The sequence below is a fragment of the Rattus norvegicus genome, chromosome 3 (assembly GCF_021556685.1).
Source record: "Rattus norvegicus strain SHRSP/BbbUtx chromosome 3, alternate assembly SHRSP_T2T, whole genome shotgun sequence".
NCBI classification, from domain to species: Eukaryota; Metazoa; Chordata; class Mammalia; order Rodentia; family Muridae; genus Rattus; species Rattus norvegicus.
The window spans coordinates 166,223,468-166,245,520 of NC_141536.1; the positions used below are offsets into that span (position 1 = coordinate 166,223,468).

General features: G+C 44.5%; 1 protein-coding gene across 3 annotated transcripts in view; it reads left to right on the top strand.

Moving 5' to 3' along the window:
- The window catches only part of Phactr3 (phosphatase and actin regulator 3), a 219,114-nt gene extending 203,306 nt beyond the window's left edge, over window positions 1–15,808 (top strand). For all 3 annotated transcript variants that reach the window (NM_001434389.1, NM_001434390.1, NM_214459.4), the window contains 5 exon segments: window positions 7,240–7,295; window positions 10,687–10,748; window positions 11,933–12,073; window positions 13,311–13,387; window positions 14,847–15,808. In NM_001434389.1, coding sequence (NP_001421318.1) covers window positions 7,240–7,295; window positions 10,687–10,748; window positions 11,933–12,073; window positions 13,311–13,387; window positions 14,847–14,862 — 352 coding nt within the window. In that variant the 3' untranslated portion in view covers window positions 14,863–15,808.
- Window positions 15,809–22,053: the final 6,245 nt, after the last annotated feature.

Here is a 22,053-nt window from a genome sequence, read left to right on the forward strand (position 1 = left end):
AAGTTTATCTGAGCAGAGGATACTCAAAGAACTTAGAACTAAGGTGAAGGGAGTCTGCTTTCCAGGTAGGAAGTATATGAGTTAGGGTCACAGGGTAGATTAAGGCCTGGACACAATGATGTGGGGAGGGTGTCACAGGGGAACTTTGTGGGGATGAGGGACAAGCAGATGTATTGCTGCCATGGCTGAGGTAGCACACAGTGAGAAGGGTCAATGCTGCAGAGCCATCTCTGAGGCTTGCTCTGTCTTTATGCAAGGCTCCTGTCATCCTTACACACACGGCGGAAAGGTATTTACATGTAACGACATGGAATGTGTTACAGAAAGGAAAGCATCGAGACGTCTTTGCCCACAAAACCTGATCTCTTGCTTTTTGGATTGGTGATGTGTATGTCTTGGGATGGTTTTCATGGGCACACAGCAGCGTTTAAGAGAGTGATATATCGAGATGTTGTACGTGAACGTGTGCATGTGAAGAGAGCATCCAGGATCGTCTTTCCTGGCGATTTTGAATTACACGTGATATATACAAATGCTATTGTCAACTCTTCTCATCCTGAGGGACAGGATACCAGTGTTTGTTCTTTCATGATGGCTGTGGCTTTGTCCCAAGGCAGCAATCACTTCAAGTCTACACTCTGGTTCTGCGAGCTCAGATGTAGTTGGCATGTATGAGTGAAATCAGGATATCTGTCTTTCTGCATCTGCCTTATTAACCAAGCACAGTGATCCTTTTACGTTGCCAAGAACTACAGGAGTTTGGGTTTTTTTTCCTAGTGGCATAGTATTTAATTGTGCACGTATATATTTCAAAATTTCCCTTTTAATGTGCTTTTGTGTGTTCATACACAGGTAGGTCAGAGGACAACCTCAGGTATCATGCTCAGAAGAACACTCATCTCTTGAGACATCCATCCCCTTTGCTTGGAGTTCACAAAGCATGCTAGGTACCCACATGTCACCCACCTCTCCAGGGCTGGAATTACAGGCATGCATTGACCACCCCTGGTGTGGTACATGGTTGCTGATGAGTGTGTCCTTGTGTTGTGTAGCAAGAGCTTCCCTGACTGGACCATCTCTGCAGCCCACATTTTCTCTGTTCATATCAAAGGATACTACAGATGATTCTGCATCTTGACTATTATGGGTAGTGCTGTTCCCAGTGTCCTCCTCACAAGAGCTCTGCAGGGTCCGTCTAAAAGAGCATGTGTTGTGGCCCTGGAAGTGGCAGCTAGACTGTACTTTGGCAGCTCCCAGCATTGACCTACTCTACCTCAACCGGCTTTCCCTCCTCAGTGTAGTTAAGCCCAGTCTGATCCATATCAAGACCTTCTTCTAGGTCAGTTTTGGTCTAAGCTTTGGGTCCCAGCATCTCACTAAATGTGAATAGTGTGCCTGGCCAGGCCATCTGGAGAAGCCTGTGATAGCATTTCTCTCTGACTTAGTCTGGGGATTCATCTGACAAGTGGAACCTTTAAGCCGGGCCAGAGACCCCCACAGTTAGGTCACACACACTGAGTCCTGAATAACTCATTGACCTCAGCCACTGCGTGCAAACAGGCTGCAGAAGTGCGCACAGAAATGGCCTCTTCTTGCTGGAGGCCTTTGCTAACTGGAGGCAGGACAATCTCTAATCTAGGGCAGCTGGGGCAATGACTGAGCCATTTGCCCTCGGTGGTGCAACTATCCCAGCCTGTGGCCTGGGGGGTCTTGGGGACATCCTGGACACCCCTGACCTTGGGCAACTCATCTATTAGAAGAGTGAAGACTCTCAGAGGAGTGCACACAGCAGGCAAGCCTGTCCATTGTGTGATCCTTGTGTTATTTAAAGTGTGTGTTAATCAGGGCATCCTGGGAACTTGGGTAAGCGAGAAATGCAAAGTCCTCTCCCTGCCTCTTGGATACCTCTGGATTTGTGTCCTTGGAGTGTCAAGCCACCTTCCACAGATTACTTGGTAGCCCCCCTTTTGTGCTCGTTCCCCAATGTCAGGAGTCATCTCATGCTCCCAGCTCTAGGGAACTCACAGGAGAATGGAAAGGTACCTTAGGAGAGGACGGTGGCTCTTGTCAGATGCACTGTATGGTCCAAGGCTGAAGGTAAGCAGAAAGGCAGTAGCTGGACTACAGGTATCTGACTGAGGGAAAGCAGACAAGCCAGTGCCTGGGTGCTTAGCAGCTAGGATGGGGCAGGCAGGGGGGAAGGACACCGGTGTGAACCCCACATGTGCCTTCTGCCCTGAAGGCATACGAATGGCACTGGTTGGTGTGTCTCTCTGTGTGTTTATGTCTGTGTCTATATGTGTTAGTGGAGGAGCAGGGTGTGGATCTTGCTGGAGGAGGGAAGATGGAGGAGTGTCTGAACACCTTAGGGAGGAGGGCATGTCAGATGGAGGAGGTCATGTCAGATGGAGGAGGTCATGTCAGATGGAGGAGGTCATGTCAGATGGAGGAGGTCATGTCAGATGGAGGAGGTCATGTCAGATGGAGGAGGGCATGTCAGATGGAGGAGGTCATGTCAGATGGAGGAGGGCATGTCAGATGGAGGAGGGCATGTCAGATGGAGGAGGTCATGTCAGATGGAGGAGGGCATGTCAGATGGAGGAGGGCATGTCAGATGGAGGAGGGCATGTCAGATGGAGGAGGGCATGTCAGATGGAGGAGGGCATGTCAGATGGAGGAGGGCATGTCAGATGGAGGAGGTCATGTATAAGGGAGAAAAGTGAGGTAAAGGGTGGAAGCATCTGATAAAGAGTATGTTTAAGGGAGGGGACCTGAGTGTCTGATGCAATAGCCCTTTCTATGGGTTCAGGCCCACAGTAGGGCTACCAGCAGAGTGGAAACCCAGGCTCTACACAGTGGGGGACAATAGCCATGACGCTGATGTCTACCTACATCCCATCTGTGCTGATCCTCTTAGCCCTGTAAGTTGGTGAGGTAGGGTATCCCTGCACAGGCCTAGGTTGGGGAGAACACAGACCCTGGTAACCAGTGGCCAGGGAAGAGCTGAGTCTGGTTTTTTGAAGTTAGTGTAGTGACCCTGGGGGACCCAGCATAGCAGAAGCTTGCCAGCCATTCACGGGCAGGAATGAGGAGGTGCAGTCACCCCTTTATTTCAGTGCTTACCTGGGCATCTCACCCACTGTATGCTGGCTACCTCTGTCTCTACACTCCAACCTCCCATGTCCCTCTGCCACCTCTTCCTCCCTATGCCCCAATTGCCCATTCTTGGAGACACAGGGAGCTATAGGTGGCTTTCAAGTTGACAGCCACAGAAATCCACTGAGGGGGTCATTGTCCTATTAGCGCCCCTGCACTAGGTCCAACAGGGATTCATAGACATCTGGAATCCATGATGTTTGCTGGCAGAAGGTGAGGTACACACCCAGCCCATACTGTTCCTCCAGTCTCTTAACATTCTTTCCTCTGTGTAGACTGGATGTTACTGCCTTACAATATTTCTTTCCTTGGGACTTTTCAGCCCCATAGTACTGTACTTAGCTACCCCATCAAACCCACTGTGGGGAATCAGCTTGAGGTCGTAAGTCACTGTCACAAACTACAGGCAGGACAATAGCAATGAAAGCCAAGAGCTGTGCATCCCACTGGGCAGTGATGACTGTGGTCCTTCCCTACATCTCAGTGCTCCTGGCCTCCTTGGCTTCCAGAATTGTTCTGTTAGAGCAATTTCTTGCTGTTTCCTGGCTCCTTGTCCTTAAGGTGATAGCATCAAGGTGATAGCACTGTCCAGACTGGATGCTAGTCCAGGGACGGAGAGAAGACCCAGCAACATTCTTTCCATCCATCACCAGCACCTGCCTGTCTAGGCTCACTGGCAGCAAGGTGTGCCAGGTCCACTCTCATGGGGTTCAAGAACCATGAGCGGTGAACTCCTTCAGCACAACCTTCATTTCTAAGGCTGTGGTCCTGCCCATAAAATGTCCATGTCCTCATGGCCTGAGTGGCCACTGCATCACAGCCAAGGCAAGTGTGCTTCACTTTCCACCACGGGGGAAGAGCTCTCTCTAGCCTCAGCCTGCCCATTCATCCTGCAGGTCAGGCTTCTTGTCTTTCCTGCAGCTGCTGCCCCATCTGCTATGGTCCCAGCTCTCCCTGCTTTGGATCTAGCTGTGGGTTCTAGCTCTCATTCCTGGGGCTCCTGGGACTTGGGTTGAGACCAGGTATTTGGCTGTTTCTCAGGTGCCCCATGCAGACCTGGAAGGTGTCAGGCTCCCATGCTGTTCAGATGCCTGGTTTGGAGTGGAGGCAGGGGTGAGACCTCATCAACCCTGGTGTCAGGCTTTGCTCCCTAAACTAAAGCTCAGGAGGTGGTCAAGTGCCTCTGTGAACCATCTCTTTCCAGGGTTTTATACCTGGCTCTGGCAGAACATGGTAGTTAAAATAAAAATGCCTCCATCCAATTCCATAGACATTGAGAAGCTAATAAGGACAGAGGTTGAAATGACTACAAATGGCCAAAGCAAAAACAATGTTCTGCTCATCCCTGCTATGTTCTCCTGACTTAGAAAAGAACTTTCCACACATTATCTCGTGGGTACAGTACTGTGGGAAGAAGAGTCTGACCTACAGTCCTGGCTTTGGCAGATGGGCCTGTAGCTTACCAGAGCCAGATGTGCTTGGTCCTGTGAGATTCTTAAAATAGCCAGCCAAGGAAGGGGCTTTGTGTCACTTCATCTGCCTCGGTGCAGCTGACCATAGTTGTTGGCGGGGTCCTGGACAAAGGTAAAGTCTGGGCAGTTTGACTGTTTTCAGGCCCAAGACAATGCATTAAGTCCCCGGGGTCTCTATCTCCTGTTGGATAGTAAACTTGATGCCATTTGGGGCTAGGAGGAAGTACATGACAAAGGTGACCACTTCACACAGGTGACATGAGTAATCAGGTATTAGGGAACAAAGTCCAGCTAGGATTATCTTTCTGGAGAAAATATATACTTATAAATGTCAAAGAAGGTATGCATTGGCAACCTGAATCCTGATTTTACAAGGGTGTTAAAGCCTCGGTCATGGCCATTCTGACCTTACAAGCTCTTGGCCATTGATCTTACAGCCCTTGGCCATGGCCATCCTGACCCTACAGCGTTGGCCACAGATGTCCTGATCTTATAGCCCTTGGGTACAGCCATCCTTGAAGTGGTATGAATTCTTGAGAGATTTCTGAATTCCAAGCAAATGTTATGAAGTGCCATTTTACTTTGACTCAGTCTGTACAACTCTTTGAAGATGTTTAGCCCTCATTGTGTGTAAGAAGTATGGCTCAGAAGAGCCAAATGCCCTGCCTACACATACCCAGCCAGGAAATGACGTGTCCCGGCTCTGATCACCAGGTTTGTCTTCCTTTCTCCAAACCCCGTCTTCTTCTGCCCTGATATGTTGCCTATTAATGCCATAGCCTGCTTGAAAAGCCCCTGTCAATGGACTGCTTCTTGAGCAGACTGGAATGGGAGAACACCTTATGCCATGTCATCTCCAAGCCCCAGAACCATCTCCGGCTCCACACTTCCCACAAGATGGTCTACTCACATAGCATGTCTTCCAGTATCTTGTGGGCTTAACTCCAGCACATCGTCATGTGACCTTTCTTTCCTCCCTTAGTCTTCACACCCAACAAATGAACAGTTAGGAAAGATTCTATAAAGAGTATAATCTCCTATGGCTGGCCCCTTGTCACCAGGGTCTCAGTGCAATGGCACCTTCCCCTGCCTTGCTTGGCTCCTTATCCTTCCATTCATTTATTCTGTGTACAGGGCACTTTGAAATGGATGGTGATTTTTGTTTCTTGTTCATCAGCCTTTTCTTTTGGACAGTGAGCTCTCCCAAACCTTCCAGGCCCAGCAATGGGTTCAGGGGCTTGGAAGAGTGTGTGATGCATAACTGGTAGTCCGTGAGAGGGGTTAGGGCCTTAGTGGCAGGGAGCAGGGGGCCACGTTTAGCAGGCATTACCTAGGGTAGATGGGGAAACGCTTGACTCTGGTTGCTAGCTAGAAGTTGTCAGGGTCCAGGTTCAAATCTCAGGGACCAATAGAAGTAGGGGAGGCCTGCAAGAGCTGGCAGGCAAAGCTCTGGGGAGCCCGAAGCAAACTTGTGCTCCAGTGCAGAGGGAGGTGTAGAGCAGACACACCACGCCCTGGGCTTTGTGCTGGGACAAGGGTTATAAATAGACACGTATTTCTGGAGACAGCATTTCCACAGGGGCAAAATGTTATAGCCCCTGGCTCTGAGTAGTCAGTGCCTTGGCCCTGATGCCTCCCTATAGTGGCTGAGAATCCGGAAGTAGGAAGGCTTCTGGCTTCAACCCAAGGCCATTATTTTAGATAGAAATAATTGGAGCTTGGCATTGATTTTGTTTAATTATGCCTCCCTCTCCTGACAAGCCCTTTGTTTATGTTTTGCAGAGTTTTGATGTTTTATTTTTTGGGCTTCGTCCTCCAATTCCCTGAGCCAGAGACCATCTGAAAAGGAAATAGTAATTTGTCTTCACAGAGCACACTGGCACACTCATCTGGGAGGCTGGAGGGAGAGGGGAGGAGGGAGGAGGGAGGAAAGAGGAGGGAGGAGAGAGGAGGAAGGCGGGAGGGAGGCGCGCGCCTATGTGGGCGGCTCCCTTCCCAGTTAGCTGGGAGATCCCCAACTGTCATTGGTGTTAGAGCCGTGTGCTCACTGACAGGAGGCAAGGCCCTTCTGCTGGCCCTAGACACTCCCCCCTGGGTGGGGCAGGGCAGAGGAGGCTCCTCTTAGCCTGGCAGGCAACTGGCTGTATTCTTGGGCTGATTTCCTGCTCTTGAGGATGGAGGATGGAGCTGATGCCTGGAAGCAAGGATCTGGGGGCATGGCTGCAACCAGAAGCCTGAATGCCAGCAGTGGTGCTGCCTGCTTTTCTCTAAGCTAGTGGGCAGGAAGAAGATTTTCCTGAATGAATTTCTGCACGGCTGAAGCATGCATGTGGCTGGGTAAAGTGCACACACCAGGCAGGGAGCAGGTGATGATGTGGAGTGGAGCAAGGACTTCCTCAGCACTGGCTCCGTGGACTGGCTCCCCCTCCCACATGGAAGTCTGACTTGATTTTGCCAGCAAGAGGCTCTAGTGGTCCACTCTTTTCTACCCTTTGGAAAGGTGATCTTCAACTTCAGGGGTGTATGACAGGCACCTCTCACTGCACAGACCTGGGCAGAACTTCCAGGCAGCCACCATGGTGCAAAACATAATCTTAGTGTTTTTCCGCAGAAGGCTGAGCCAGAGACCTGCCGTGGAAGAACTGGAAAGAAGAAATATCCTGAAGCGTGAGTAGCGGGCAATTCCTCTAGAGGGTTCCCTCACGTGTGCTACGGCTGCTGCAGGGATCTGAGCTCTCACAGTCCAGCCCAGCTCTGCAGGCTGAGCACTCTGGGTTCCTTTAATCTGAGCAGCTAAGAGATTCTGAAAGAAAAGCCTTAAAGCGGCTGTATTCAGAAAGCTCCTTCTGAAACGAAAAAAAAAATAGCTCCCCTCCTAGCATAATTAAAGACACTCTTATCTTCAGATTTATTAGATGGACCTGTTGACCCAAGAGAAATAAATCATTAACCCTGTGCATGTTGGGTGCCAAGTAGAGCTTCTAGGGAGTTTGCAGTGGGAGTCCTAAGGACATTAGACATTACAGACCCAGTTAGGCATCTTTGGGTGTTCCCCTCACTTGTTCAACCTAGAAGAAATAAACAGTTAGCTCACTGGAGCAGGGAAACTTCAGGACTCTGGGTTCCAGCACCCTCTGTACCTCTGGCCTGTTCCCCCGATTAGGTGTGTAACTGTAGTGAGCTGAGCCAAGGTGTCCAGAAATAACGTATGCTGGATGGAAGTTTCATGGTCTGGGGTGACAGAAGGTAGCCAAGCCTCAGGCGAACCCTGAGTAGTGCCTGTCTACTAGACTAGTTTTTAAAGTGTTTTCCACAAGATGTGTTTGTAGTCTTTGGATCAATCCAGTAGCTTTTCTCTTGCTGTGTGTTACATACTCTGCTTGCCTGAGTGTTCTTTGTTTGTGATCAGCTCTTTCAAAGTTGTAACAGCACCAAGACAGACCTGGTCCTAGCAGAGAGGCTAGAGAGTCTTGATCTGAACATGCAAATCAACCTATTCCTCTCCTGTCTTAGCCTCAATACTATCCTTAGCCTTAAAGCTACCTACCCCCTCTTATGTAGACTATTGGGAAATATCCTAAGATTAAGAATTTTTTCCTGAAGAAAATGGTAGGATTTGGAAGCCAACATTTGGAGGTCACTGTACTTACTATACATGCATTAGAGTCTTGATAATTAAACAGAGAATAAGCTTTGAAAGGAACAAAGACAGAAAGAACACACACACACACACACACAAAACTCTTTAAACTTATGCAGTGCTACGGTTTTGTTATGAGGCATAGACTGTGGGCTGACATTACACATGACCAAGTCAACAAGAGTCAAGCCATTTTAGTTAGCAAATATTCAGATATTAAATATAAAGCTACTTATTTAAAATTCAACTTATGTCATTTATATTATTCAAAACCATGGTCTGTCCTTCAACAAGGGATGTTCCAGGACGTGCTCCAGGTGTGCTCTTGACACAGAAGAAGAGAGCCCCATGGCCCAGACTAACCTGGTCCTGCTCCTCCCCTCCATAGCAGTGTCTTTTCTTTTGTGTGGACAGCCAGGTTCCCCTACTTGTACTTCTCATTGTGTTACTATCTAAAACAAACAGTGGAGTCTTAAAAATAGACTGCTCGGCGAGTGCGAGTAGAGCTACCAAGTAGCTGGAACTGACTGCACTAACCTTTAGCGTGCTGAGGAAAGTGGATTTTCCTTGTGATGGCCATGGCAACGCATCATAAACACATTGCCTTTGCCAGCACACCAGATATACCCTTAGCTCGGAAGTCTCGTTAGGTGTTCTGAGTGGGAGGATCTGAGAAGCCCACTGCTCGACTTGTATGGGTCTGCTTTCTTCTGTGGCAAGACTATGGCCACCACGTATGGACTAGCACAGAGCAGCGAAATTCGTGGAGTTGCGCTTGTGACTGAACTCTGCGTTTGCTCTCCTTCAAGAGGAGGCTTATGTCAGTGCAGCTGACACACACACTCTCAGAATTCTACGTATTCGTGCTAATTGAATATGATGACTGGGTTCAGTCTGTGTGTGTTCCTTAATGTTTACCGCAAATCTGAGAGTCGTGCTCTCAGCCCCATTTTACTAGTTGAAGCAGCTAAGGCCCTGAGCAAATGTGACATTTTTAACATGTGAACATTGTCCCGCCTCTACTGGCTGCCTAGTTCTTAGTCAGTCACCACAGCAGAAGCAATCACACTTTCCTGGATACCCTTGGAAGATGCACATGGAGCTATCCAAGGTGCTGGAATAACTGGCCTCCAAACTGTTTTTTATGCTTTGATAATAATGGCATTTTCACAATAAAGGGAGTTGGGGTGGGGAAATCCTGCTTTTTTTCTCCGTTTTTTTTTTTTTCACAAGGAGACTACAAGGAATTTGTTCAGGACCTTCGTAAGAAATCAGAACTACTGCCACGCCATCGCTGTATCCTCTCAGGGCTGGCCTGATGACATTTTTCAGGGTTTCCTGGTTGTTTCACTCTTTTGTCACCATAGCTTATAACAATACGCTTTCTATTGCAACGTATGTCTGAAGAACCAAGCACACAGTGTGATTGTGCTTTTCTCTAAAATTCTCTAGCCCAATAGCTTCCAAAATAAAAGGACTATTGAAAAGCATACTCAGATGTATTAGACACCCACACACCCAGTTCCCCCAACACACTAGTGTTCGAAACACACAGTTTAAATAAAAGCATAGATGTAAAATTATATTAGGTGTAGGTTACAGGGTTCCCCTTCCCCAAACATGGCTGTGCTACTGCTCTGTGTGCTGGTGGGTGAGATCTATTTCTTAGGCAGGAGTTGTATCAAGGCTGGGGACCTGAGTCTTTATTTAGCACCTAGAATGCCAGAAATAGGGCCGCATTCTTTTTTCTCTCTGCTCCCTGAGCCAGGCTTACATTATGACAGTATTTCAGCATGCTGGCCCCCCTTTAGCTGCCAACTATAGTGTGAACACAACCTAAGAGACAAAGCCAATTCTGAGGGCTGTTGGCCCCTTAGAAGGCAGTCTCATGTATGTATGCTTCAGTGATGGGCAAGCATCTGAGTCATGGGTACGCTCATATTTTATATAGTGTTGCCCATAATTGGAAGAAATGCAGTTGGTGTTTTGCGGTAGTTGTCTGAAAATTCCATTTTACACACTCGCGAAACGGAAAGGCAGAAGACAAACTGTGGCGACAGAACGACTCAGAGCTGAACTTGAGTACTGGGTGACTGGAACTGTATGTTCCGTGTTTTCCTAGATACGAATATATGGACAAGATATTCAAGTGACATGGGGACCAACAGACAACTATTCCACAGAAGCAAGCAGTAGCAAAAACATACTTCTACTGTATGGGGCAGAGGAGAACCAGCCTGTGAAGGGTGGTCATGTGTGACAGCTCAGGCCAGCGTGTCCTGAGCAGCTTTTGGGAAAGTAGCTGCAAACACAGAAACTGATATGTCAAAAGGTGTCATCTGTAAAGGGGCCCTAGGGAAGCTAGTACTTGCTTCTGTGACAAGAAATGCTTAACTTGCTTCTGTTTCCCTTCCACAGAAAGGAATGATCAGACAGAGCAGGAAGAAAGGAGAGAAATCAAGCAAAGATTAACCAGGAAGGTACTGTCCTAGTTTGCTTTCTGTTGCTGTCAAACACAAGGACCAAAAGAAACACGGGGCAGAAAGGGTTAATTTGCTTGTACTTCCAAGACCTAGTACATCAATGAGGGAAACTGAGTCAGGAACTAATGCAGAGACCAGGAAGAGATGCTCTTTTATGGCTTGCTCAGATTGTTTTGTACAACCCAGGGAGAGTTGCCCAGGGGTAGCACCACCTACAGTGGGCTGGACCCTCCCCCATCAGTCATCAAGAAAATGTCCACAGGGACATACTCACAGGCCAATCAGATGGGGGGAAATTTCTCAGTTGGCATTCCCTCTTCCCAGATGACTCTAACTTATGTCAAAATGACAAAACTAATCTACACAGGATTACAGTCAAAGCATTTATTTTGCAAACAGATGAGGACTAGAGACAGCTTCTGCTTCTGCAGCAGTTTGGAAGGGTAGTGCAAAGCATACGGTGACTTTGTGTGCTTTTCCAGTCAACATGGGGTCAGTTGCTCTAAGAGCAGTGCCTTTTGTACTTATCCCAGTGTCTAAGTGAACCGAGATAGTGAGGCCTCAATAGCGAACCATTGAGAAGGCAGTGAAACCCACGTAGCACTTACAATCCCTCCCCAGGTGACTGAGCATTCTTTACCACTAAGAAGCACATACCTTTCAGCTCTGTTTTTTTTAGTTGACAACAATGTATCTTGTTCCTTGATTACAGACTGCAGGTTGCTGTTGCTTGCCTCTGTGGAATAGCAGTCTGTTGTTCTCCATTCTGCCTGTGTGACCCAGTTTAGATTTACAATGGCTAGCCTAGGAAGTAACTCCAGGCACCTAAGTTTCCTCCTGATCATTTCCACTGTCTGGCTGACCCTCAACAAAGTTTCATGCTTTGTTGCGCTTGGAGCTAATACAACAGTCTTCCAGCTCTTCACGAGAGTGGAGGTTAGCATAAGAGACTACTGAACACGTGTAACTTAGTCAGGGACTCCTTGACATGTGCTCTGTCAGGATAGGTGGGTACCGGAAGAAAGAGATTATGTGAGGATTACTTGATGCATTCTGAAGTCACACTAGAGAATATTCATGGTAATTCACAAGTACAGTTGATATTATAGATTTATGTACTGCTTACTATAAGAAAATAACTGTGGCATATGATATCTAACTGTAATCATCTTTTATTTTAGCTTAACCAGAGACCCACTGTTGATGAACTGAGAGACAGGAAAATTCTGATCCGTTTCAGTGACTATGTGGAAGTAGCGAGAGCACAGGACTATGACAGGAGAGCAGACAAGCCCTGGACGAGACTGTCAGCAGCAGATAAGGTATGCTGCTTCTGTGCCGCTTCTGTGCTGGTTGGGGCGTCACATCTCATGATCGGGCTGGGCTCTCTCTCTGACAATGTGAACTATGCCCTACACTCTTGATTTCATGAAGCTAATTTGGGATTAAGTTGAGCTAGGGGAAAGTTCTGTTCTAAAAGACATTTGGCAGTATCATAAGACATTTGGGGTTGTCACTGCAAATGGTATCTGGCATATCCGATGAGTGGACATCACAGAGTGCATGAGGACACCCCTAAGAAATGTCAATTTCCAAATACCATGGAGGTGTGAATTTCAAAATCTGGTACAGATTGTATAAAGGAAATCAAATGACCCAAGCACATGGGGTAAGCAACCATCAGTGGTCAAATGCTATCATCTAGGAGGATGTAAGTCCAGAAGTGTGAAGGGGCGTTCAGAATGTATTTTTTTTTTTGGAAGAGAAAATTTATACAATCACTCAGTTATTTGTTCTTACAATAACTTGAATGTTTCTGAGCATATGTGTCAAACTGGAGAAATGCTGTATAACAGAGTTGGACACATTTAGATGTTCAAAGGGAAAGAATTCTTTAGCAGCTACCTAATCATCTGAATATAGAAGGTTTTCTATATTCTTGACTCTTGGACTTTGGAGGGCTCAGATGAGAGACAGACACACGTTTAGAGAAGCTAAAAGAGGGCAAGACTAGAAGCTCTAAGACAGATGTTTGCTCTACTTCTGCCATAGCACAAAACTGAACTCTGTGCTCAAAAGTTCCAATGACATGGGTTTTCTGATAGCACAATAGCGAGAGGATCAAAGCGCTGATCTTTTTTTTTTCTTTTTTCTTTTTTTTTTTATTAACTTGAGTATTTCTTATATACATTTCGAGTGTTATTCCCTTTCCCAGTTTCCGGGCAAACATCCCCCTCCCTCCTCCCCTTCCTTATGGGTGTTCCCCTCCCCATCCTCCCCCCATTGCCGCCCTCCCCCAACAGTCTAGTTCACTGGGGGTTCAGTCTTAGCAGGACCCAGGGCTTCCCCTTCCACTGGTCAAAGCGCTGATCTTACTATTCACGGGTCCCCAAGTCTGTGCTAGGCTCACCTGCTAGTGCAGGAAGGATTGACTGCCCCACTATAACACAGCAAAGGAATTCCTTTCTGATTTTTGACCATGGTGTCAGTACATATTGATGGGTGACAATATGTAAAGGTGATAATTTGACTTGAAAACCTATTCTTTTTAAATCCCAGGCAGCAATTCGTAAAGAATTAAATGAGTATAAGAGTAATGAAATGGAGGTGCACGCATCCAGCAAGCACTTGACAAGGTGAGCTTTCTGATGCATGATGAGTCTAGTCACAAGAAGCTTTATCTTCGTAAGAAAAACATCATTGCATAGGAATCGGCGGTGAGAGGGGATACGTACATGATAGTATAGAGTTGCCATGTTTAAGAAAATTGGTCTCAAATTTTTCTTAGGTACTTAATTCCGACATTTAAAAAATTATAGAATTTACTACTACATCTAGATTGCTATGAAATCACTCTCCATTATCTACGTAATATGGACATTAAGCTCTAACACAAGCCATTGTTCACCCAACCACAAGGCACATTCATTTCTTCAGCGCACATTTGAGACTCTACTATGTAGCAATCCAGCGGCTGAGGATGTGACAGTGAAACATATATAGGAAGCTCCTGCCTTCCTGGTGTGGGTGGCAGTTAGACAGGGTCTTCTGCCTGACTTCCCACCAAGTCGAACAGCGCATTTTATGCCTACCCTGTTGCCCACAAGTAGTGGGAGAAGAAACTTTCCTTCCTGTGCTCTGTATACTTTTGAAGTCCTTCTCTCTGGCTATGTTCTTGCACGCCTATAAGCACTGATGGCACCGACTGTTGAGAGCCTAAAGCACGAGCAACTGCGTTGTCCCCTTCCTTGAAGGAGGCTCTCAAGTCCCTAATACTAAATAAATAAATAAATAAATAAATAAATAAATAAATAAATAAATAAATAAGTAAATAAGCAAGCAAGCAACCTGGCTTCTGTACATTGCCTAGTGAACTCTGTGATGGATCCCAAGGGGCTGCTGCACTTATTTAAAAAATTCCCCTTGCAAGCTGACTGGGGCTATGGGACAGAAAATAAATATGAATTACACCCCTCACACACTTGTGTTAGGGCTGTAAGGAAGGAATAAAATTATGCAAACAAAATTTTAAAGTTTCCTGTTATACCTGACAGGATAGCTCAGCTCTTGTTATTCTTAATGTAAGAATGTAAGTTTAGGAAATAAAATTCTGTAAAACGCATTTTAATGCTTATTATTTTTAAAGAAATAGACAAACCTGTGTGTGGGACCCCGAATCTAAGCTAATCAGATTTTAGTCCTTCGTAGTAGCTTTACAAAGTCAACGCAGTATTCCAATCCTATGGAATTTTCTTGAGTTGATGAAGCATCATTATGAACATGTTAACTAATTTGCAGACATTTTTAAGAGGAACTGGTCAGCCAGGCCAGGTCCTAGAGCTTCCGTGTCTGCTGAGGACTTCACCGGCAGCTTCCACGCAAGGTGGCTTTGAGTCATAACGAGTTCTTCGAGACCATTCAACCACAGCAACTCCCTCCTTGAAGCCCTCTATATCAACTTGAGACACTCTGAGTAGCAGTAAATTTGTTTGTGGAAGGGTCTTTTTGTTTGTTCATTTTTTGGTTTAGGAAGTTATTTTTATTTTTGGCATTTTTGACTATTATAAATATCTAATTTTAAAATATCATTTCTAGATTCCACAGGCCATAGAGATTTTCTTCTGAGAAGAATTTGTGTTTAATTTTTGATACCAACACTGAACATTCATCAGGGAACTTTCCTCAAGACTAACTGCTGTGTTTGTGAGAAGAGCAGGATCACAGAGGCGCAATCCTGACCACTTACCTACAAGAGGAGCAACCCAGAGGACACACTCCCGTCTTCGGTGTCTGAGGAGTGTGAACTGTTGGGGTCACTTCAGGCCCAGAGTAACTCTCCCAGAAGAAAACGTGTTTGCCTTCAACCTTGTTTTCCGGTTCTGCGGCGTCATGGAGGACGGGTGGCATGCATGTGCAGACTCACACTCCCAGCCTCCGCTGTGAGGGACATGTGACCCAGCGTCATTCAGTATTTTGTTGAAAAGACATTTTTATCCTAATGATTTGAAAACTAAGTTCATGTTATAGAGTGATTTACTGTACTATACGTTCTCTTTTTTATATGATGTCTAACAAAAAAAATACAGCTCCAACATTTTGATTCCTGTTAATTTTGTTCTTTAATTAAATGACTACTTATTACAGGAAATGAACAAAGGCTTTCACTTTCTTGGGGTTGGGATGAGGTATAGCCAAGGACTTTGGAAAAAAGTCAACATCTTTGAACCTAAACACAAGAAAGAAAACGCCAACTTTGTTCTCTGTAGATTCTGTCAAATATATAAAGGCTTGTGCCTTGAAAAACTAGTTACCATTTTTCAAGTTAATTGAAAATTTATGAAAGAAAATTGAGTACATTTAATCTAGAAGTAACCTACTAGAAATCCTAGCAACACGAAAATCTATACCCTCTTTAAGAAGAGTTGTAAGTTTTCATTTGTCTGTATTATCAAAACCCCTATTATAAAAGGTTTAGATGGAATGAAGATTTGGAATAAGTAGTTTACTCCAATACAAGGGGAGAAAATGAGCTAACAATAAAAGTCCCCTACTTTTGATTTTTGGGGGGTTTTTGATTTGTTTGCTTTTAAGTTTTCTTTCAGAAAGAAGCCACCCTACCCCTGTTACCACTGTCTAAGCTCCACTCCCATAGTTACCTGGTGATAGCCAGGTATGCTCCACCCAACAGTTACCTAGCAACAACCAGGTGTGCCTGACACTATAAAAGGAGCTGCTTGCCCCCTCCTCACTCTGCTCTTGCTCTTATCCTCGTCCCCCTTTGTCCCTTCTCTCCCCATTTCCCCCTCCTCCTCTTCTTCCTCTTCTTTCTTCCTCCTCCTCCTTCCCCCCATCTCTCTCTCTCTCTCTCTCTCTCTCTCTCTCTCTCTCTCTCTCTCTCTCTCTCTCTCTCTCTGCCCTACTACCCTCTTAACTCCCCTCTCCATGCCCTGAATAAACTCTATTGTATACTATACCACTGTGTGCCTGCCAAGGCACCCCCTTCCCCCAGACCTCCATAGAACATATCCCTCTCCCTCTCTTTATCTTTTTATAAACACAACACTGGTGCTGAAACCCAACCACCCCTCTGCCCAGTATATTGGTCAAGAGTAAACAATGGCTTGGAGCTCAAAGACCTACACTCAAATGTAGGCCTCTGTGCTCTTCAAGCAAGTCACTTGGTCTTAGGATGATCTCAACACTTCTGTAATATGTGGTAAAGAGCATGCTGGCACAAACACATTCTCAGCACTCAGTGTGTTGTCTGGAGAGCACTGAGACCAACCCGGTGTACTGAACAAATCCGCACACCTGGCGCACCCACTACTCTCCAAACTCTTTAAAGACTTCTTATGGACTGTGTTGTCTATGAAACCTGCCTGACATACATGACTGCTCTGGCTAAAGGGACTGGTGGTCAGTTCTGATACGAGCAAGCATGCCACTCATCGAGCTAGTTTGTAAATAAGAAATTATGGCAGAAAGATCCTCACTTTGCCTAGTCTACGATGCGTGTGAATTAAACTTTTCGTGGGTGGAAGCCAGTGACGGAATTCCATAAGCATGCAGAATATTTGAATGTGGTAGTGTATACTGAGTCCTTAGTTGTGGTCAGTTAATATCAAAGCATGTGTTTTCCTATTTCAAGATATGTTTCAGCAGCTCCTATTTTATATTTCGCTTACTTTAAAACACGAGTGGACCAAAGTTTTACACATACACACACACACACACACACACACACACACACACACACACACACTACACACTGAAATTCCAGTCTCTCAAAAATACCCATATAACTGTTACAGGAAAAGGGGGAACCTGCTGCTCTTCTAGAAATAGCATTTACCCTTAGGGGATTAACTCTGCTTAGAGCAGAGCCAAGTAGAGCCTTTCTCTGCTCCAGCCAAGTCCCATAGGTAGTGCCTGATAAAATTCTAAATTATAGGGTATCCAAGTTCAGTTAGGCTCAGAGCTTCAGTATAACTAAAAGTGTTAGAAATTTTCATTTTAATTAAGGAACTGGCAACAGTACCCAACTTCTACCACTTTAGTTTTATTAATCATAACTGTTTCAATGTTTCATATTCGTATGAGTGTCCTAGGGGAGTTAGGAGGGTTGGTAGATAAATGTGAACCCAGTATGTTCACCAGGTAAACTTAACTTTGCAGCAGTGACTAAGTGTATAACACATCCCACGCATCTTCCAAAGTGCAGGTTCACACTACATAGAGCAGTCCACTCAGGTGGCCGTGGAGCTATGCGTATGCAGTCACATAGGACACTCTGAGCTGGGAAACAGAATTTATTTTCAAATCGAGAGGCTTCCGAGAGGCATTTCTGTTGCCTTAGAGATCTTCCTTCCTAATGGCATTGAGGAGGTTATGTGTCAACTTTACAAATCATTTGCACATTTTCACAAAATGTGACAGAGCAAAATTATTTAACGCAAGTAATGAAAGTCTTAAAAACTATTACAAATCTTACTAAAAAAATATGTAACTCTAAGGTAAGTTTTGAAAGTTTAAAGAAATCTCTAAAAGTAATTTTTGGATCCTTGAGCCAGGAAAACCAAGACCACCTAGGATCAAGAGGTGGAGATCTATGGTAACTACAGGTGGCAGTCAGATTTTTAGCTGTAGTCAGAAGCAAATTCCAGTCAATAAAAATATGGGCATCAGGGTGGTGTACTTGTGTACTTGGAAGAGTCATGAAGATCATGAGTTTAAGTCAGCCTTAGCTACATACGACTCAGCATGAAACCAAACCAAACAAAACAAAACCCGAAATTTGTCCCGAATCTTTTTAGTGCCCATTTAATCAGTTATTTTTTCCAGTGGAGCTACTGAAAATATGCAAATAAAACAGTATATCCCAGTGTCCTCAAACAGACAATACCTGTAAGTTATTCCTGACTCCCTCTTGGGGCCCTGATGGTGCTACAGAATTACACTGCCTAAGCAACTCGAAGCTAGCAGTCATGCTTCTGTGAGAACAACGGTTTTATATTCGGGGCAAGAAAAAAAATTTTAAACTAAAAATATAAACTGAAAAAAATGAAGCGTCTTATAACAGGAAATTAATCTGAAAGTCGTATCTACTTTATCTCTACAAATGCCTAAACAATATTATATGCACATTATACATACCCTAAACCTTCTAAATGAAGTGTGCTGTTTTTACACAGAAATAAAATACATTGGTGCGATTATAGTGCATGCTGAGTACTCACTACCCCATTCCTTCAATTCCACCTGGGAAAGCGTAGTGCAAAAAAAAATTTGTTCTAAGGAGATACCACCTTACTTTCATTTTTACATTTAACGTTGATATTAATTTCTTAGGTTATTTTTCTCAGATTTTTATTATTTCTATTCCACAGTGTGCATTCATCATGTACGGTAAATGACTAGGTTGACTGTTCATACTGATGGTGATAAAATGGCTAAAGAAATCTACTCTAGAATTTAGAATTTCATAGTAGTACTGAGAATTAGCAAGATCATTTAGAAAATTTGGCATGGAATTAAAAGCTATAGGAAAACCTTAGTCTACATGAATCCAAAGGGCAAGGTGGCCTACTTGGTGTGGTATTAGGACTTGCCAGTGTGTATATCGGTGGCATGCACTCTAGGGTTTAGGTTTCTACCTAATTACACTACTGTTCTCTTACCTCTCCTATCCATATACACTTTGGGTAAGACACCCGTCTCCAGCTCCACCTGGTGGCGAATGTGCAGAACTACACCAGCACTGTGGCATATTGCGACCCAGGTAAGAAATGTAAGTCATTATCTACAATGGCCTTCATTTTTAATAGGTTTGAAATAGATAACCTAAAACTGTAGAAATTATTCCACTTTCTCAAGCCGCTGAAGAAACAAGATCCGGCTTACTATTTCTGTGCAAGAGTAAGAAACTTACAGGAAATGATTTTGTCCTTTTGAGATGGGAGCCGTAGTACCCAGCTCAGCTGGTCTCTCCTAGATTCTAAGTATCCTCCCACCTCGGGTTCTCAACTGTGGGGCCTATGATCACAGTCCTTTCTAGTTAAAGGATAAAAAGTGAAATACAACTAACACACAGCAAGTTCTGGTCTTAAAAAGTCCTCCCTTATAAATACGCAGGTCTATAAACTAGCCCATGGATGAAATCTGCACAGCTATTACTTAAAATGGCCTGCGGGTTAAATGTATTGTTTTAAATTATGAGATACAATATAAATTCATTTAAATATGACAGACAGTTTAAAAACAAGATCGCAGAAAATAAGTGAAAGTTTCACATAGAAAGAAGTGAAAATGTTCACTTATCATTCAGATGATCTAGATTAACAGGACACATTTAAGTAGATTTGCCAAAGGAAATTTTTCTTTTATTGAATTTTTATCATAAATTTTGATAATACTTCCCCTTCCTATACACTCCCCAATTTGTCCCACCTCCCCTCCCATCCTGATCCAGCTCCCTTTTGTCTTTCACTAGAAAACAAACGCACGAGAATAAGACAAAAACAACCAAAGGAAATGAGCCCAAGAAAAAGTTATCCACTCATACTCACACTTAGGAATATCATAAAAACACAAAACTGGAAGCCATAGTATGTACTCACAGGATACATTGCTGTAGAGTAAAAACAAAGAAAATTTTAAAATAAAAATTAAAGAAAGAAAAGTCCCTTACACTCTATTATGAGACCATGAGCCTCCAAAGATGCCTTTGAGTTTTTCTTCTGTTGACCATCTACATAAGGCATGCCCTATGAGTAGTTTGTTTTTCCGGTGAAACTCCATTGGAAAAGTCTAAATTTTCATATGCAAGTGGTTATCAGTGGGATATAGCTCCTGAGTTAGGGATCTGAGCATGTTTCTGTTTTTTCTTTCAGTTCTAGAACCACACGTGGTGCAATTCCATGCAGGCCTTGTGCATGTTGCCTCAGTCTCTGTAAGTTCATATGTACATTGGTCCAGTTGTGTGTAGAAGGCCTTGTTTCCCTGGTGTCCTCTATTTCCCCTGGCTCTAACACTCTTTCTGCTGCCTCAGGATTCCCTGAGGCCTGAGAGGAGGGATTTGATGGAGAAATCCCACTTTAGGGCTGAGTATCTCAGGTCTCTCACTCTCTACATAAGGTCTGATTTGTTTCTATTTGCTACAGGAGAAAGCTTCTCTGATGATGGCTGAGCAAGCACTGATCTATGAGTATAGCAAAATGTCAACAGGAGCCATTGTACTGCTATGTTGCTTTTGTAGAATAGTAGTATTTGGTTTTATCCTAGGTCCCTGGGCTATCTAGTCTTAGGATCTTGGTCTTCCATGCAGTGTTGGGTATGGGTTTTTTCTTGTGGAGTGGGTCTTAAGTCAAATAAGATATTGGTTCACTACTGTACTGGCTAGTTTTATGTGTTAACTTCTCACACGCTGGTGTTATCACAGAGAAAGAAGCCTTCCTGAGATCTTCCATAAGATCCAGCTATAAGGCATTTTTCTCAACTAGTGATGAGGGGGAGGGCCCTTTGTGGGTGGTCCCATCCCTTGGCTGGTGGTCTTGGGTTCTATACAAAAGAAAGTTGAGCAAGCCAGGGGAAGCAAGCCAGTAAGTAACATCCCTCCATGACATCTGCATCAGCTCCTGCCTCCTGCACTGTGTGAGTTCCAGTTCTGACTTCCTTTGGTGATGAATGGCAAAGTGAATGTGTAAGCTAAATAAACCCTTTCCTCCACAACTTGCCTCTTGGTCATGATGTTTGTGCAGGAATAGAAACCCTGACTAAGACAGAAGCTTTGTGCCACCATTGCCCTAGCATATCTTGCAGGCAAAGACAGCAGTGTAAATCGAAGGGTTTGTACCTCAGTTGGTGATTGTTTCCCCTAGTGCACAGAGTACTTTCCGGTATCAAGAACTCTAGCCTTAGGGGTAAAAGTTCTAGTTAGGCACAAGCTTAACTTGTTCAATGAGTCATATAGGTGTAGTCTTCAGCAATAAGGCCTTTTCATCAGTTTGTAGAAAAACCACCTATAGCCTTGGCAATAGCCTGGATTGTTTGGGGGTTTCCATGGATCCATCTTGTCAACAACACTAAATAAAAGCTATTCTTGGTACTGGAAGTTTCACTTGTAACAAGAGATGTCCAGTTGTGGTTTTCCCCACCTATTATTTGGGGATTTCACTTAGATTACCTTCTACTGTATTAGGTTTCCATACTATCCCTCAAATGACCCTTAATTTTAGCTGTCTCTCCCTGTATTCCCTCCCTTGTACCCCTCTTCCCTTCCCCACTTGATCCAGCTGTACCAGTACCCCTGTCCATATAAATCTATTATATTTTGTTAACTACAAAAATCAATCTTTCCTTCTAATCCCTTACTCAATTCCTAACCTATATGGTTATGCAGATTGTAGCTTATTATTGACTTAACAGCAAATGTCCACAAATAAATGCATACCATACTTGTCTTTGCTTGGGTTACTTTACTCAGTAGGATTTTTCTAGTTCCAGCTATTTATTTCTGATTTTTATGTCATTTTCCCCAACAACGGAGTAATACGCCATTGTGTAAATGTACCACATTTTCTTTATTCATTCTTTGGTTAAGGAACAACTAGGTTGTTCCCTATTTGTGATAGAGCAGCAATGAACATGGTTGAACAAGAATCTGTGTCAGCCCATGTCCACTTCTCCCTTGGGGTAGCCAGACCCATTGCTCACTGGACTAGACTTGAGGGAGAAAAGCTTATATGGGCACTGGCCATGCAGACAGGATCTTGGTTAGTGGTGGGTATCCCTGCAAAGAATGCAC